The sequence below is a fragment of the Pseudophryne corroboree genome, chromosome 9 (genome assembly GCF_028390025.1).
Source record: "Pseudophryne corroboree isolate aPseCor3 chromosome 9, aPseCor3.hap2, whole genome shotgun sequence".
NCBI classification, from domain to species: Eukaryota; Metazoa; Chordata; class Amphibia; order Anura; family Myobatrachidae; genus Pseudophryne; species Pseudophryne corroboree.
In genome coordinates this window covers 411832703-411847510 of record NC_086452.1, presented here as the reverse complement: position 1 = coordinate 411847510, position 14808 = coordinate 411832703, and the positions used below count along the sequence as shown (strand labels likewise).

The window sequence follows — 14808 nt, the reverse complement described above, 5'->3', positions numbered from 1 at the left end:
CCCAAGGTGCTGAGAATCATAAGGAAAAGAGGAGTGAGAACAATACTTTGTTCCTGATTGGCCAAGAAGGACTTGGTATCCAGATCTTCAAGAAATGCTCACAGAGGACCCGTGGCCTCTGCCTCTAGGACAGGACTTGGGCAACAGGGGCCCTGTCTGTTCCAAGACTTACCGCGGCTGCGTTTGACGGCATGGCGGTTGAACACCGGATCCTAGCAGAAAAAGGCATTCCGGATGACGTCATTCCTACGCTGATAGAGGCTAGGAAGGATGTGACAGCTCAACATTATCACCGTATATGGCAAAAATATGTGGCTTGGTGTGAGGCCAGGAATGCCCCTACGGAGGAATTCCAGCTGGGCCGTTTCCTTCACTTCCTACAGTCGGGAGTGACTTTGAGCCTTAAATTGGGTTCCATTAAGGTTCAGATTTCGGCCCTGTTTATTTTCTTTCAAAAAGAACTGGCTTCTCTGCCTGAAGTTCAGACGTTTGTAAAGGGAGTGCTGCATATTCAGCCCCCTTTTGTGCCTCCAGTGGCACCTTGGGATCTTAACGTGGTGTTGAGTTTCCTGAAATCACACTGGTTTGAGCCACTTCAAACCGTGGAGTTAAAATATCTCACGTGGAAGGTGGTCATGCTACTAGCCTTGGCTTCGGCTAGGCGTGTGTCAGAATTGGCGGCTTTGTCACATAAAAGCCCTTATCTGGTTTTCCATGCAGATAGAGCAGAATTACGGACCGCCCACAATTTCTGCCGAAAGGGGTCTCATCCTTTCATATAAACCAACCTATTGTGGTACCTGTGGCTACTACTGACTTGGAGGATTCCGAGTCACTGGATGTAGTCAGGGCTTTGAAGGTTATGTAGCCAGAACGGCTAGGGTCAGGAAAACAGAATCTTTGTTTATCCTGTATGCTTCCAACAAGCTTGGGGCGCCTGCTTCAAAGCAAACTATTGCTCGCTGGATCTGTAACACGATTCAGCAGGCTCATTCTGCGGCTGGATTGCCGCTGCCTAAATCAGTTAAGGCCCATTCCACAAGGAAGGTGGGCTCTTCTTGGGCGGCTGCCCGAGGGTCTCGGCATTACAGCTTTGCCGAGCGGCTACTTGGTCAGGTTCAAACACCTTTGCAAAGTTCTACAAGTTTGATACCCTGGCTGAGGAGGACCTTGTGTTTGCTCATTCGGTGCTGCAGAGTCATCCGCACTCTCCCGCCCGTTTGGGAGCTTTGGTATAATCCCCATGGTCCTTACGGAGTCCCCAGCATCCACTAGGACATTAAAGAAAATAAGATTTTACTTACCGGTAAATCTATTTCTCGTAGTCCGTAGTGGATGCTGGGCGCCCGTCCCAAGTGCGGACTTCTTCTGCAATACTTGTATATAGATATTGCTTAAATAAGGGTTATGTTATAGTTGCATCAGGGTTGCTCTGATGCTCTGTTGTTGTTCATACTGTTAACTGGGTATGTTTATCACAAGTTATACGGTGTGATTGGTGTGACTGGTATGAGTCTTGCCCTGGATTCCAAAATCCTTTCCTTGTACTGTCAGCTCTTCCGGGCACAGTTTCTCTAACTGAGGTCTGGAGGAGGGGCATAGAGGGAGGAGCCAGAGCACACCAGAATCCAAATTCTTTCTTAAAGTGCCCAGTCTCCTGCGGAGCCCGTCTATTCCCCATGGTCCTTACGGAGTCCCCAGCATCCACTACGGACTACGAGAAATAGATTTACCGGTAAGTAAAATCTTATTTTTAATTACAAGCCGGTAAATCCTTTTCTCGTAGTCCGTAGAGGATGCTGGGGTCCATTTTAGTACCATGGGGGTATAGACGGTTCCGCAGGAGCCTTCGGCACTTTAAGACTTTTTAACAGTGTGAACTGGCTCCTCCCTCTATGCCCCTCCTCCAGACCTCCGTATAGGAACTGTGCCCGAGGAGACGGACATTCTCGAGAAAGGAATTACTATTAATCTTGTGGCGAGATTCACGCCAGCTCACACCATCCATAAACAACATGTCGGCTAACATGGCCTTTTAACATAAGTCATGCCAACCAGCATGCATAACGCAACAGCAACAGCTGTTAACAACTGAACACATGAAAAATGTGCAAAAAGATAAATGTAATCAGCAGGAAAAATGAGCACTGGGCGGGCGCCCAGCATCCTCTACGGATTACGAGAAAAGGATTTACCGGCAGGTAATTAATATCCTATTTTCTCTTACGTCCTAGAGGATGCTGGGGTCCATTTTAGTACCATGGTGATGTACCAAAGCTCCCAGTACGGGCGGGAAAGTGCTAATGTTCCTGCAGAACTGACTGACCAAATCTTAGGTCGTCAGCAGCCAAGGTGTCAAACGTATAAAACTTAGCAAACGTGTTTGCACCTGACCAAGTAGCAGCTCGGCAGATTTGTAAAGCCGAGACACCCCGGGAAGCTGCCCAGGACGAACCCACTTTCCTTGTAGAGTGGGCCTTTACCGAAGTCGGTAACGGCAATCCTGCCGTGGAATGAGCGTGCTGAATGGTACCCCTGATCCGGCGCGCAATAGTCTGCTTAGAAGCAGGACCCCCAATCTTGTTGGGGTCATAGAAGACAAACAAAGATTCTGTTTTCCTTATCCTAGCCGTTCTTGCAACATAAATCCTCAACGCTCTGACGACATCCAAGGATTTTGAGACGGCTGAGGTGTCAGAAGCCACTGGCACCACCACTGGTTGGTTGATATGAACACAACCTTCGGAAGAAAGTGCTGACGTGTTCTCAGTTCAGCCCTATCTTCATGAAATATTAAGTAAGGACTCTTGTGTGAGAGAGCTCCTAACTCAGACACCCATCTGCCAATAGCATGACCACTTTCCAAGTGAGAAACTTCAACTCTACATCTTGTAGAGGCTCAAACCAGTCCGATTTAAGGAACTGCAACACCACATTAGGATCCCATGGCACCGCAGGAGGCACAAAGGGAGGTTGGATACTCAGAACCCCCTTTACGAACGTCTGGACCTCAGGAAGAGAAGCCAATTGTTTTTGAAAGAAAACTGACAAGACCGAAATCTGAACCTTGATAGATCCTAATCTCAATCCAGCATCCACACCCGCCTGTAGAAATAGGATAAGACATCCTAATTGAAACTCCACCGCAGGAGACTTCTTGGATTCACACCATGATACATATTTTCTCCAAATACGATGGTAATGTTTGAACGTTACCACTTTCCTGGCCAGAATAAGCGTGGGAATGACTTCATTGGGAATACCCTTACGGGCTAAGATCTGGCGCTCAACAGCCATGCAATCAAACGCAGCCGCGGTAAGTCCTGACAAACTAACGGCCCCTGCTGAAGCAGGTCCTCGCGAAGAGGAAGAGGCCGAGGATCTTCCAGTAATAACTCTTGAAGATCTGGATACCAGGCCCTCCTTGGCCAGTCTGGAGCAATGAGAATTGCTCGAACGAGATGCCATCATGTCCACTTGAGGAACGCCCCAACGACTTTTTACTTCTGCAAAGACTTTTGGGTGCTTCCCAGTTGTCCACTCCCGGAATGAAAATTGCTGACAGAGCTTTTGCATGTCTTTCTGCCCAGAGGAGTATCTTTGTCACCTCTGCCATTGCCGCCCTGCTTTTTGTTCCACCTTGACGGTTTATGTAAGCTACTGCCGTTACATTGTCTGACTGGGTATGTATGGGACGACCTTGAAGAAGGTGTGCCGCTTTATGAAGGCTGTTGCACACAGCTCTCAACTCCAGAATGTTTATGTGAAGGCGAGTTTCTTGACTTGACCATCTTCCTAGGAAGCTTTCTTCTTGCGTGACTGCTCCCCATCCTCGGAGACTTGCATCCTTGGTCACCAAGGTCCAGGCCTGAATCCCGAACCTGCGTCCCTCCAGGAGGTGAGAAATTTGTAGCCACCACAGGAGCGAAATTCTGGCTTTCGCTGACAAGATTATCCTTTGATGCATGTGGAGATGCGACCCTGATCACTTGTTCAGTAGGTCCCACTGGAAGACCCTGGCATGGAATCGGCCATATTGTAGCTCCTCGTAAGCCGCTACCATTTTCCCCAACAGGCGAATGCACTGATGAATTGATACTGTCCTTGGTCTCAAAAGTTGTTTGACCATGCTCTGGATCTCCTGAGCCTTTTCCACTGGTAGAAATATTCTCCGTACCTCGGTGTCCAGTTTCATTCCCAAAAATGATAATCTCATTGTCAGTTCCAACTGGGATTTTGGAAATGATCCAACCGTGCTGTTAAAGCACCTTCAGGGATAATGCTATGTTCTGGAGTAGCTTGTCCCTGGATCTCACTTTTATGAGGAGATCGTCCAAGTATGGAATTATGTTGACTCCTTGTTTGCGAAGGAGAACCATCATCTCCACCATCACCTTGGTGAATTTTCTCGGAGCCGTGGACAGCCCAAACAGTAATGTCTGGAATTGGTAGTGGTAATCCTGAACCTCAAACCTCAGGTATGCTTAATGTGGCGGGTAAATGGGGACATGCAAGTAAGCATCCTTGATGTCCACTGACACCAGAAATTCCTTTTCTTCCAAGCTGGAAATCACTGCTCTCAAGGATTCCATCTTGAATTTGAATCTTTTCAAATAAAGATTCAGAGATTTTAGGTTTAAAATCGGTCTGACCGAGCCATCCGGCTTCGGTACCACAAACAGGCTTGATTAAAAGCCTTGGTTCCTTTGTTCGGCAGGAACCAAGGCAATTACTTTGTCTTGACATAATTTATGTATTGTGTACAGGACATTTGTGCTGTCTTGAGCAGAAACTGGCAAGGCTGATTTGAAAAATCGGCACGGGGGAAGGTCTTGAAATTCCAACTTGTAACCTTGGGATATTATCTGTAAAATCCAAGGATCCAGGTCTGAGCGAAGCCAGACCTGGCTGAAAAAAAGTAGACGTGCCCCCACCCGATCGCACTCCCGCAGAGGAGCCCCAGCATCATGGTGTGGCTTTTGCAGAAGTAGTTGCTGACTTCTGCTCCTGGGAGCCTGAGGGTGTTGTAGGTTTTCTACCTTTTCTTCTCCCCTTTCCTGTGAAAAAAGGGGTAGTTTTAGCCTTTTTGTACTTGTTGGGCCGAAAGGACTGCATAGTATGAGAATTATATACTTTTTTAGCCGGTGCAGCTGCCGACGGCAGAAATGCTGACTTGCCAGATGCAGTAGTTGATATCATGGCATCTAGTTTCTCTCCAAAGAGGGCCTCACCATTGTAAGGGAGCGCCTCAATATTTCTTTTGGATTCTACGTCAGCATTCCATTGTTGGATCCAGAGTGCCCTGCGGGCTGAAATCGCCATAGCAGAGGCCCGTGAGCCCAGTAAGCCTACGTCCTTCATAGCCTCAACCAAGTAACCTGCAGAGTCTTTGATATGACCTAGAATTTGCAGCATCTCATCTTTATCGACCGTGTCAATATTAACAATCAAGTTATCTACCCACTTTTCAACTGCGTTACCTACCCACGCAGAAGCAATTGTGGCCTGAGTAATATACCCGTAGCAACATAGATGGACTTTAAAGTCGTCTCTAATTTGCAGTCAGCAGGTTGTTTTAATAAAGCTGACCCCGGGGCAGGTAAAATGATTTTCCATGACAACATAGAGACTGAGGTGTCTATCATTGGGGGTGACTCCCACTTACGCCTATCCTCTTCAGGGAAAGGGTATGCTAACCGCAACCTTTTAGGGATAGCAAATTTATTTTCCGGGTTAGCCCAGGATTCCTCAAAAAAGGTATTTAAGTCCTAAGGGTGCATACACACGGTGAGATTCGGACTTATCCGATTCTCACTGTGCGACGGGGGGCCGGGTCGGCACTTAGCCAGTATCGCAAGCACATAATGAGTGTGCTTGCGATGCTGGCTATGTGCGATTTTGGCTAAGTGTCAATCCTGACTATCTCTTCTATAGAGATAGTCAGGATTGACTTGCCTGCACAGCCTATTTTTTCTGCCGATGCCGACCGCGCGGGGCCGCGCATCGGCATCGGATCGGGATCGCAAGGTGACTGTCACCTTGCGATCTGCACTATCTTTTCATCCGATTCTGACTATATAGTCAGAATCGAATGAAAAAATCTTACCGTGTGTACACACCTTTAGACGGAGGAAAAGTCACCACCTGTTTTTTATTTAATTTGAAATAATCTTTTTCCTCAGGTGGAGGTGTTGTGTCAGGAAATTCCAACACCTCTTTTATAGCGACTATCATACATTGAATGCTCTTAGCCAGTTAGGGATCTACCCCCCCTCAAATCCCCAGTGTCGACGTCAGTGTCGGAATCTGTGTCAGTGTCCCTTTGCCTAATTTGGGCCAGGGACCTTTTCTGGGAACTGGAGGGGCCCCGAGTGGATGTTGTAGGTGAATCAGCATATAAAGCATCTTCCATAGACTGTCTCCAATTCTTTGTCTATTCTTCAGACTCAGAGAATTTCCTTGCTAGTCTAGCCATATTACTCTGCAGCTTTCTCACCCACACAGGCTCAGAACACTCTTGTGCCTCCAAAATGGGTTCCTCTGGGGAACTACTTACCCTAGACATGGTACACGCGTGTACAGTCACACCACTCACACACATGGGAGCTAACGGGGACAGACCTACACTAATGTCTGTCAGAGGGACTCAGAGGGAATTGCCAGTCCACACCACACGCCCTATATGTAGTACATACAATGAACATACATATATACCAAAACAGCGCTTCATATCCAATGTGAAGCCCGCAGACTTCAATAAATTATGTGCTCCCCTCCCCTTCTATAACACCCTGGTACTTGTATCAGCGATGTGTGAGGAGAAGCAGCCTGTAGGATCAGCGCTCCGGCGTCTCTTTGAGGAGAAAATGGCGCCAAATGAGTGTTACGAGCAACTCTGAGGTGAAGCCCCACCCCCTGTAATGGCGCGGTTCAGCCACAGTAATATTTATACTGGCGGGGGTAGTGTACATCAGCGGCTCACATGTATGTACATTTTGCCAGTGAGAGTAAGGATTTATTATGTCCCTCAGAGCACGCCCCCCCCCCCACGCCCTGCACCCTGTATTGAGAGACAAGTTGCTGCGCAGCGTCCCGCGCTGCGCTGGTACCTTTATGCCGCTATGATGACCGGAGGGCCCCTCTCTGCAGGTCTCTGGTTAATACTCACCAGCCTTCTGACTTCTGGCTCTGTTAGGGGGTGGCGGCAGTGCTGTGGGATTGAGCAGCAGCCAGGCAAGGGCTGTGTTCAGTATCCTTCAGGAGCTAATGGTGTCCTGTCAGCAGAAGCAGAGCCATTAAACTAACTGAGAAGTTGGTTCCTACTTCCCCCCCTAAGTCCCACGAAGCAGGGAAGCTGTTGCCAGCAGCTTCCCTGTAAAATAGAAACCTAACAAAGTCTTTTTCAGTCAAACTCAGTAGAGCTTCACTGATGTGCAGCCAGTCTCCCGGGCATATTTTCTAAACTGGGGTCTGGAGGAGGGGCATAGAGGGAGGAGCCAGTTCACACTGTTAAAAAGTCTTAAAGTGCCGAAGGCTCCTGCGGAACCGTCTATACCCCCATGGACCCCAGCATCCTCTAGGACGTAAGAGAAACATAGATGAGTGGATTACTGTGGCACTTCTCTGAAGGAATGCTTGTATAGGAGGGCAACACAGTCACACAAGCAATTTGTACAGGTTTACTTATAACTTATTTCATTTCTTTATTTTTTTCCAGGAAACAACAACCTATGAAACGGTTTTTGATGGTGCGGCTGTGGACCCAGGTGAATCTTTTATTGGCCTTTTATCTTGAAAGTTGACAACATTGTTTTGGAGTAGCATGTTCAACAAGCAAATATATGTGTTATATTCTGTAATTTACATGTTTCTGGTCATATAGAGCTGATGGTGAGTGAACCTCAAAATGGGTGAAAGTCACACCCAAGAGAGACACGGGTTAAATTATTTTTGATCATATGCCGTGTTTCAGCTGCGATTGGATTGCAGTCTTCAATGCAAGCATTGCAAATGCACCCATGACCGTTGAACACTAGAGATCTGTCTCCTGCGAGTGTCATGGAAATGTCATGGGAATGCACCTATATTTCCGTGCTATTCTGTGTCGCACATACACTGAAAAGAAAGCCATCTTCTGACAGATCTTTTGCTCTCAGGATAGGGTGGTGCACTTGTCTCTACTAATGATGAAAAACAGTGTGCAGTGCAGCTTCCTTGTTGAAGTCATATGGATCCTCGCATTATCCCTACATATACTTACATTAGCATAAAGTAGTATATAAGGCAAGCACAGCCTCTTTGCGTCCGACTCCTACTGTGCCATAAAGATGAAGGGAGCACCAATCACTAGCCATTCACTTGATCCAACATCTGATATGTGCACCAGCCTCTGGCCACCCGCAGTGTAATTCTGTGTTTTCTCAAATCTGCATGCAAACACGCCCGAATATTGTCTATGACAGAATGTACACATCCTGCCCTGATCCATCCGTGTGGTTGGAAGCCTCCAGAAAAAGTTGTTAAGAGGCAGAGAATTGGATATCGGAATGGATGCAATTGCTGACTAACACAGTTCTGAGCATGGGGGTCATTCCGAGTTGATCGCTCACTAGCAGTTTTTAGCAGCCATGCAAATGCTATGCCGCCGCCCACTGGGAGTGTATGTTAGCTTAGCAGAAGTGTGAACGGTTCTTTCTCAGAGCGGCTACAAAGTTTTTTGGTGCAGTTTCAGAGAAGCTCAAAACCTACTCAGCGCTTGCGATCACTTCAGACTGTTCAGTTCCTGTCTTGATGTCACAAACCCGCCCAGCCACGCCTGCGTTTTTCCTGGCACGCCTGCATTTTTCCAAACACTCCCTGAAAACAGTCAGTTGACACCCAGAAATGCCCACTTCATGTCAATCACTCTGCAGCCACCAGTGCGACTGAAATGCTTCGCTAGACCCTGTGCAAAACTACATCGTTCGTTGTGGCCGTACGACGCTCGTGCGCTGCATACACATGCACAGAACTGCTGTTTTTTAGCCTGATCGCTACGCTGCAAACAAATACAGCTAGCGATCAACTCTGAATGACTACCCATGTGCAGATGGATCTGAGCTCCAATAACTCTTATTTAAAGTGAGAAAGACAGACAAAAAAAAAACTCTTTTTGGCAGCACTCTTGTAATAATAAAGTAAGTGAAATGAATGAAAAAATTCTGCATGTGCCAATAATATAAAACTTAACCTTTAATTTATTCCCCAATAAAATCTGACATTATTGTCTTAGAACAATTATATAAAAACTTGATTGCTTTTTAACACATAAGGTTCAAGTTGCAGGTGAAAATCTGTGGAATCCTATATTAATGAAACGGAATCTGATTGACCACTGAGTGGTTTGTAACTATGTGATATCTTTAACTGACAATCTCTGTTGTCTAAAGATGGATCATATGGTAGTATATATGGGATGTTTGTTTCTTGAAAAATTGCCCACGACACCTAGTATTCCCAGGTGGTCTCCCATCCAGGTACTGACCAGGCCTTACCTGCTTAGCTTCCGAGATCAGACGGTATTGGGCGTATTCAGGATAGTATGGCCATGGGCAGCTAATTCAGGAATAGGAGAAACACTTCTGCTTTTTGTACTTGACACAAACCGTGTCTTTTCCAAATGAGAGAGTGTGAACACTTCTGCTTTCTGTTGTGACAGTGATTGGTGTACTGGGAGAGGCGAATCACCTCAGCCAGAGTAACTGTCAACCAGATGAGAGAGTGTTAAAATGAGGGTGGTGTGTGATGATTTAGGGGCAAGTATACCACTTCTGCTTTCTGGTAAGAAAGTGACTCGAGTGCTATGGACACATGAAACTGAAGTGTAAAGAATTGGTGTACTGAAATTCTATCAGAGAGGATCCACACCTCTGATTAACCTACATGTGAAAAAAATAGGATTTGGTACACCTGGAGCTCAAAGCTGGCTCACTTGTTTGACAATGAACAATTCAAAAGAACCTATACTATAAAATAACGACACGGAGACATGTATTTTGGCAGAAAGTTGTTAGCTATTTATTATTAATCTAATAACTAGAAAAAAACTGTAATAAAATGATATTAATTTGTATATTTAAGATAAAGAGTATGGTGGCCAGAAAAAAGAACGACTGAAATCCAATGACAAAAACCCCAAGCTAATTAAATCTAAACTAATCATAATAACAAAACATAGGTATCCACTCAGACCTTCTATCTTGACTACCCACCCTGAAGGGTGATGACGCTGCCCCCTGAAGGGTGGTCCAGCAGATATAACAGTCAATGAAGGTGAGAGCACCTAAACAGCACCAAACCGACTAAAAACTGTGACTAACAACTCAATCATGAGAACCTGCCATTCTTTTCCACCAACAGCGAAAGGCTCTTCTTAAAGAGGCTTTGCACCGCCACCAGACCCACAACCTAAAGAACTGAAAAAAGATCCTCCAGGATAAGCACCAACCCTTCCTCTGACAAGTGCACACCATCTGCCCGAAAAAGGTAATAGTAACGATACTTAATCCTATCATGGCGAACCACTGCACCCCCATGAGCTAACACCCACTTCGCCACTGCCGAATTCACCTTTTTTCTGGCCTCATCAATAGGGCGACCATCTGGCACTCCACGCCAACACAACCTCAGAACAATAAACGAAAATACCAATGCACAGTGAGGCCAAGCTACGGTAATACTAGCCAAATCCTTTACCATGGAACATCTCAAATCTAATGATGTCCTCTTACCCAAATCATTGCCACTCAAGTGCATCAACAAAACCCCAGGGACACCATGCACCCGAGCTTGAGCTAATAACCTACCCTTAAGGTCCTGCCACAACATTCTACGCCAACCGAGCCAACGAACACCACAAGCCCGTGGAAAAAACTGCGCCCCCTTAGAGGCCATAAACCTGGCTGCCCAGTACACATACTAGTGACCAACTACCCACACTGTAAACTCATCCTCTACCCAACCTAAAATGAAGGAAAGGAAATAAAAGTATGTTAGTAAATTCACTCCAAATGAATTGATGCATTAAATAAACCTGAAGGATCTGGCAAAAAGAAAAAAAAAATTCTTGCGTACCACGGCCTAGCCGTACAAAAAAGCTTCAATCCAATCGAAGCAAACATAAAGACACAATGGGAGAGGAATAAAATAAAATTAAAAGAAAAAGAAAAATCTTATTGATAATGGAAGGGGGGCAACACAGAAAAAACTCAGATGGAGGTCAAACTTAAAAAACCTGCTGAGGGACTTTCAATTGTAATCCAATTAGCCGAATTAAAGAGAATAAACCGAATTCAGTCTGTCAGGTCAGGCAAAAAAGTGAAAAAGAACTCCAGACTCCCACTGCCAACAGCGGCGAGTAGCTTATCCCTGAGTAGGATGAACAGGGGATAACAACAGAGACATACTGTACATTGACGTACTCAACAAGTTAATAATCAACTTGTTAATGATTGCTAAACAAAGAACTCATAACACCGGGCGAATATAACGTCTGTAGCTGGAAGATTTCCAACGTCCCAACAACTGGATCTCCCTGACGGGAAACCCTGCCGACGCGCCCGACGTAGCCGCTCCAATCCGAAATGAATGCGTACCAAAAGCTGTGGGTGAAAGGCCCACACTGGCCAGACAGCGACTTAACATCCGGCGAAATTGGTATTTCGTCAATGGCAACCCATCATAATGCATCAGCCAGGACCCCCTCAAGGAGAGCCGAACTGCCAAGTAGCGGGCCGCCAAAGTCACCGGGCAAATGCGATCATCTAAAGACGATACCAAAGTAACCCATCGACCTCTACCTCACTGGTCTGTCTTAGAGCGACGCAGTCTACACATCAAGGACCTTTCACCTACAACCACATCCTCCTGGACCATGGGCGAATCTTTCCATTTAGATGGCGCCACCAACTCCAAAATACGAAAAGTCCCATGATATGCCATGGAGAAAGCCAGTTCAAATAACAGCGCCTCAAAAAATGAAGCTACTTTAGCGACAGCTCTGATGATTGCTGGCAGAAGAGCCGCATCAATCGGGCGTCTCCTATCAGGCGGCATTGGAGCCAGCCGCGCCCAACCTTTAAGAGCTTTCGCAAGGAGGAAGCTCTTTGTAACGTCAGGGAGACCCTTCAGTTTAGCGGAAAATGAAATCCCCGCTAGGTACACAACCGCTCTAGACCTACCAGTGATGAAGAGTTGCCAAATAATAAAAGCATCAGCCGATGCCCACTCTTACCTCCGTGCCCCTATCCGTGGGCAAACTCTTCCCATTCACTCCAAGCTTGACTTTAAGCCTTCAGCGTACTCGGGGCTATTGACCGCATCGCTAATCCCTCCAGGCCTGTCCGATTACCTGCCAAACATAACCGGGACAGCGAATCCCAAGAGCATCAGCCTCAGGCGTCAAAAATCGAAATCTCTCCCACTGCCCGCGGGACACAGCGTCGGCAATTCCATTATCTTCCCCAGGAACATGTTGTGCGCAAAACCAAACATTCCAATGCAAACAAGTCAACACAAGCTGCGCAAGCACCCTTAACACAACAATCGACTTCACCCTTTGATTGTTAATTGCATGCACCACGCCCAGATTATCGCATCTGAACAAAATGCTGCGATTAGACAGACGCTCTCCCCAAACCTCCAAAGCTACCATGATTGGGAAAATCTCGAGCAGCAAAAGATCCTTAGTGAGACCCTTACGAGACCATTGCTCAGGCCAAGAAGCCATGCACCAAGATCCTTCGAGGTAGCACCCAAACCCAGAGGAACCCGCCGCGTCAGTAAAAAGCTGTCATTCAGCATTGTCGGCAACCGGAGTCAACCAGATCTGCACCCCATTGAACTCTTCCAAGAAAGAGGCCCAAATGGCCAACTCTCTCTTAATCTCGGAAGACAAGCGAATGAAATGATGCGGTCTGGAACACTCCACCGTTGCCCTTTCCAACTTTTGGCAAAAACCCTGCCCATTGGGATGACCCAACAAGCAAAGTTCAAAAGGCCCAACAAAGATTGAGCTTGCCAAAGCGTGACCTTGCGTGATGCTAAGAACTGCCCGAAAACTTCATGAAGCCTGGCAACCTTGGCCTGAGGAAGGCGACAGGAGCATGCCCCTGTGTTGATTTCAATACCCAAAAATGACAAGCAAGAGACGGGCCCTTCAGTCTTATCTTCAGCCACTGGCACTTTAAAGTGATAAAGATGCGCTCTGATGCTAAATAACAACTCGCTGCAACGCCTGGAATCAGCAGGCCCAACGCACAGGAAATCATCAAGGTAATGCGCTACCCCATGACCCCCCGTATAAGACTCCACGCACCAATGTAACAAAGTGCTGAACTTTTCGGAAAATGAGCAGGAAATGGAACATCCAATGGCAATGGCAATGGTATCGTCCCGATACGAAAACCCATAAAACGGAATGAGTCTGGATGTAAAGGAAGTAACCTAAATGCGGATTCCACATAAATCTTAGCGATCAATGCATCTGGACCATAAGCCCGCACAATACCAAGAGCCTCGTCGAACGACTGGTATACCACCGAACATTGCTCAGGAGGTATAGCGTCATGGACTGACGACCCTGATGGATAGGACAGATGCTGAATGAGCCTAAAGGAACCCGGAGTCGTCTTAGGGACCACCACCCACTGGAGAAATAACCATATCCTCCAGAGGGGGCAGAGCAAACGGACCTGCCATTCTGCCCAGCCGAACCTCCTTCTCAACTTTATAAAACTGACGGAAAAGTGCGAGCTGACTAAAGATTCCTCTGGGCCCGGACTCGCAAACTGAAAACCTTGTAACAAAAACTCTGTGACCTCCTGATTTGGATACCAGCTGAGCCACTTGGCCATAGTATCCAACCTGACTGGCGTTGGAGCCCTGCTGAGCGTTCCCGCTACCGGCGGTTTTACCAAACCCGACTTACCAGCTTTTGGTCCCTGCCGATTCCCCCGAAAACAGTTAGAGGCTGGGTGAAATCCACTGCAGCGCAAGCATAAGTGTCGAAACCGACACTTGCGGTCTAACGAGCACGACGAATTATTGTATGCGAAGCATTTCCCTCTCGCGGTTGACTGCACATACCCTTGACCAGCAGTTCCTGATTTCCGACCTGACGCAGCCTCCGCACTAGCCCCCTGAGCAAGAGGACCAGCCTGCTGACCATCAGCCCCAGTACTCCGGGGCTCCTTCGAATCTTGAGTAGACCGAGTGACGTCCAACCACACTTCAACGTCCTTACACCCAAAATCGATGATCCGCAGACAGTCCTGCTTGCGCCGAAACTTTTCATCATATGCACGCCATTCTGACCCCTTGGACGTTCGCTGCATATCATGTATAAGGTGTATGTACCGAATGATGTTCATATGCTCATCCGGCCTATCCTCCAAATAACAAGCAGCAAACACGCAGAAGCCGGCCAGCCCAGAGGCAGAAATTGCGCCAGTGCAAGCGGTGCAGTGCACTGGGGCCCAGCGCTGTGAAGGGGCCCATAGCCGGCAGCAGTATAATGAGTCAGACTGACTCATTACACGGTGCCACCGCTGAGCTGCTGCTGTGGGTCCTAACTGAGGAAGCCTGTACGCGATCCCCGGCACCAGAGCCGGATTAAGACCATGGGGGGCCTGGGGTACTTAAGACAGTGGGGCCCCTATTCAAAGGGGTGTGTGTGTGTGTAAATATATATACACACACACACTCACACACACACACACACACACACCACACATATATATATATATTCACACACACATATATATACATACA

General features: G+C 47.1%; 1 protein-coding gene and 1 pseudogene across 2 annotated transcripts in view; one reads left to right on the top strand and one right to left on the bottom strand.

The window, feature by feature from the left end:
• Positions 1-14808, top strand: part of LOC134958358 (cadherin-related family member 3-like) — a 419058-nt gene that overhangs the window by 386400 nt on the left and 17850 nt on the right. For both annotated transcript variants that reach the window (XM_063940905.1, XM_063940906.1), the window contains one exon: positions 7718-7766. In XM_063940905.1, coding sequence (XP_063796975.1) covers positions 7718-7766 — 49 coding nt within the window. Of the gene's footprint in view, positions 1-7717; positions 7767-14808 lie in introns of those variants that run through there.
• Positions 9475-9592, bottom strand: LOC134962073 (5S ribosomal RNA; annotated as a pseudogene).